This window comes from Physeter macrocephalus, chromosome 2 (genome assembly GCF_002837175.3).
Source record: "Physeter macrocephalus isolate SW-GA chromosome 2, ASM283717v5, whole genome shotgun sequence".
Lineage (NCBI taxonomy): Eukaryota > Metazoa > Chordata > Mammalia > Artiodactyla > Physeteridae > Physeter > Physeter macrocephalus.
Window position 1 is genome coordinate 30,196,666 of NC_041215.1, and position 3,615 is coordinate 30,200,280.

Genomic DNA, 3,615 nt, shown 5'->3' on the forward strand with positions numbered 1-3,615 from the left:
AGAGCGCAGGCTCCAGACGCACAGGCTCAGCGGCCACGGCTCACGGGCCCAGCCGCATCGCGGCACGTGGGATCTTCCCGGACCGGGGCACGAACCCGTGTCCCCTGCATCGGCAGACGGACTCTCAACCACTGCACCACCAGGGAAGCCCCTTGCTGTTTATTTTTAACATACAACATTCACACTTCAGTGTCTGAGGTCAAAACTTTAAACAGCTGCAAAGCCACCTTACTATTGCTGCTGCTCTGATATTCTAACATATTTTCTGAGACAGAAGTTTTAGATACTGATACAGATTTAGTGAGGATAAAACAAAACTTCCCCGCAGTACATGCCTTTAACCTTATAGCTACAGTACTCTTCTAGAGACAAACATTCTAATAATCATGCTATCACCTGCCAGCAAAATCAGTGAAAAAGCTGAGGACAAAAGTTTATAAAATTTCATTTTTCCATATTATTAATAACTGCTTCAAGTTTAAAATAGAGGCTTCAGAGCTAAGTCACTGAATAAAATTTAAAATCTGTCAGACTCAACACAACTGGTCGGGAACTATTGTAAAAGTGCTAACAGAAGCGTAACTGGAATGGGTCTTGGAGACCAGTTGAAAGTTCCGTGAAAGAGACCCAGTGGGCGTATTCAATGAGCCATCTCTGAAGCACCATCACGAGGCTATTTTATGATGTGAGAATCGGGAGTGTTGCAATCCTTACCCCAAGGTGATACAAGCCTCCCGCACTACCTGAGACCGCAGATCCTTAGCCGATAGTTTAAAGGCTCCGTCCAAAAGACGCAAATGTTGGAAGAAGTTATCATACTCAGCAGCACCAGCCAAAAGTAAAGATCTAATCTTTTTTAGCTAAGGGGATGGAGAAGACGAAGAGACAGGCAAAACAATTCTTAGAACAGAACATACAAAACAATAGAAGCCATCAAATATTAGAGATCAACATCAAAGTTAAACGGTAGAGAGTTTTCCAGAAAGAATTCAGCCAACTAAATAGTTGCTGATCTATCTAGGTATCATAAATAAGAACTAATGATTTGTAAACTTAGTGTCTGTGATAAATGGAATACAATTCTTCTGTAAAGCATACGTTTTCATGGGAAACAGTTTAGTGACTTACGGATGCTGTGATGCTAAGGATAGAGTGACTAAACCCTCACTGTAGCCTGTAAAAGCTCCTTCCCTGAGCTCACCTTCCCCCGCACCCCACTCCAACCGCCATTTACTCAGTGAATCACAGGAAGAAGCGACGCTACAGCCTTTGCACAGTACGCGCCGCTGTGTCTTTACTAAAGGGCTAGCGTGCATCCAGAACGGACACACAGCCGTGTTCCCAGCCCTCTTCCTGCCAGACAACCAACGCACGATCGCTCTCCTCAGAAAAGACACGCCTTCACTTCATGCCCCTGCACTTTCATGTTCGGCCCCCTTCTTTTCATTAATCCACTTTGAAAAACAGAGGGGGCAGAAGTGCTGTGAAGAGAACAAGGGATAGAGAGACACACACTGAAAGTGTCACTAAAAAGCCGCTTTCCTGGCCAACGGTCACAGAGTTACATCTCTACCGAGGCAGGAGCGGTGGCCGTACCACAGGTGGGTCTCGGCTGAAAGTACAGGATGCACAAAAAGATAGAAGCTGGCATGTCTGAAGAACAGAAGTGAAGCAATCTACTAAAAAGGCGACGTGTAAACGTGGATGCTTATGTTTAAAATATCTGCTACTTAAGGTTCATCACAGCTGCACCCCAACTTCGTAACAGAGTGCTCAGACCACGTGGATATCGAGCGCGCAAACGCAGTCGCGCAGCCGGCGGCTTACGGCGTTCACTCTCTGCTCCCAGTCGTGCTTGTCGTCAGACAGTATCTCCCTAATCTTGTTTACCGACTCCTCAAGGTCTCGGCTGGAGTAGATCTGCAAAAGCAAAATCGATTCACAGTCAACGGGAGAAAATGTACAGAATCAACAAGATTACTCCGTAATTACCCGAAGTCAAGGGCACTTAGTAAGCCCAGTAAAAGAAATTACTTCATTCTCCAGAAGGGCCTTCAAGATAACATCTAGTCAAGTTTGCCTTAGATGGAGCTCCCTTCCTGCTGTGAATGTATACCGACTAGATCCCATGCCCACGTACGGACGGATAACCTGGCCTCAAATACGGCTTTACTATAAGCTAACAGATCATTTCATGTACAAAAGAGAAAAAAGCCCACTGGGGAACCGGCAGTGATGCACGAGTCATTGATGACTCTTAGCGTTTTCTGTAACACCACATTATACAGGCAGACCTCAGAGACACTGACGGGTCGCTTCCAGACCCCTGTCATAAAGTGAATATTGCAATGCAGCAAGTCACACGAATTCTTTTGGTCTCCTAGACTGTAGTCTATTAACTGGGCAATAGCATTATGTCTAAAAAAAAGTGTGCATACCTTAATTTAAAAATACTTTCTTGCTAAAAAATGCTAACCATCCTCTGAGTTTTCAGTGAACTGTAATCTTTTTGCTGATGGAGGGTTTGAAATATTGTGAGAATTACCAAAACGTGGCACAGAGACACGAGGTGAGCAAATGCCGTTGGAAAAAGGGCACCAACGGACGTGCTCGACGCAGGGTGGCCGCAGACCTTCAGTCTGTAAAACCGCAGTATCCGTGAAGCACAACAAAGTGAAGCGCAATACAGCAAGTACGTCTGTACTTGTAACTTTAAATACCTTCAGGTCTGCTCTCTCATTTATCCTCACGTATTACCCATAGGACAGTGAGGGGGAAAAAAAACCCAAAACAACCAAGAGTGAGGCACGCTGGGAAGGTCAAGGAAGTAAGGATGGTCCGGAGCCTAAAACACTTGTTACCTGCTTTATACACACACGGCGACCAAGCAGCAGGTGACAAGGGATTCACACAGACATTAAGCGCTGTAGGAATCCAGAGCACGGACACCTGATGTAGCACAAGCCCCGATCAACGAGAGACAGTGCTGAGGCACAAAGCAGTCTGAAAAGTGTGGCTGTACCCCAGCTTCTGTCAGTCAACTCCGCCGCCTCTGTCAGGTGGTACTTAAGGGGAGCATCAAGATGGAATAAACTAAGATTTTATGAAACCATTTTTTGTAGTTTTCAGACACCCAAATCCCTCAACTTTACAAACTTTTCTTTCTGAGGAAAATCCCTACATAAGCCTGCTTCTTGGTTCTCTCTTCTAACCTAATGCCTCATTTCCCCCTCTTTTCGGTGACCTGACCCACACACTCACTGCAGGAGCAAGTTACTTCTCTCAGTTCTTACTGAAAGGTCATCTTGGGCCGTGACTTTCGCTCTTCATTTCCTGGTCTGCAACCTCAGATCTCCTGTGGGCCTGACAGTCAGAATTACCCTACCTCGTAAGAAACTCCGCATGTCGCACCCTTGAAAAGCGAAACTTGAAGAATAAGCCCATCCTTGTTTTTTTTTTGTTTTTTTTTTGTTTTTTTTGCGGTACGCGGGCCTCTCACTGTTGTGGCCTCACCCGTGGCGGAGCACAGGCTCTGGACGCGCAGGCTCAGCGGCCATGGCTCACGGGCCCAGCATCTCCGCGGTATGTGGGATCTTCCCGGACCGGGGCACGAAC

At 46.3% G+C, this 3,615-nt stretch overlaps 1 protein-coding gene across 11 annotated transcripts in view; it reads right to left on the reverse strand.

Annotated features, from left to right (window-relative positions):
- The window catches only part of CLASP1 (cytoplasmic linker associated protein 1), a 273,539-nt gene that overhangs the window by 121,200 nt on the left and 148,724 nt on the right, over nucleotides 1–3,615 (reverse strand). For all 11 annotated transcript variants that reach the window (XM_055087270.1, XM_028501167.2, XM_055087294.1 and 8 more), the window contains 2 exons: nucleotides 1,828–1,920; nucleotides 715–860 (listed from right to left, as the gene is read on the reverse strand). In XM_055087270.1, coding sequence (XP_054943245.1) covers nucleotides 715–860; nucleotides 1,828–1,920 — 239 coding nt within the window. The remainder of the gene's footprint in view (nucleotides 1–714; nucleotides 861–1,827; nucleotides 1,921–3,615) is intronic.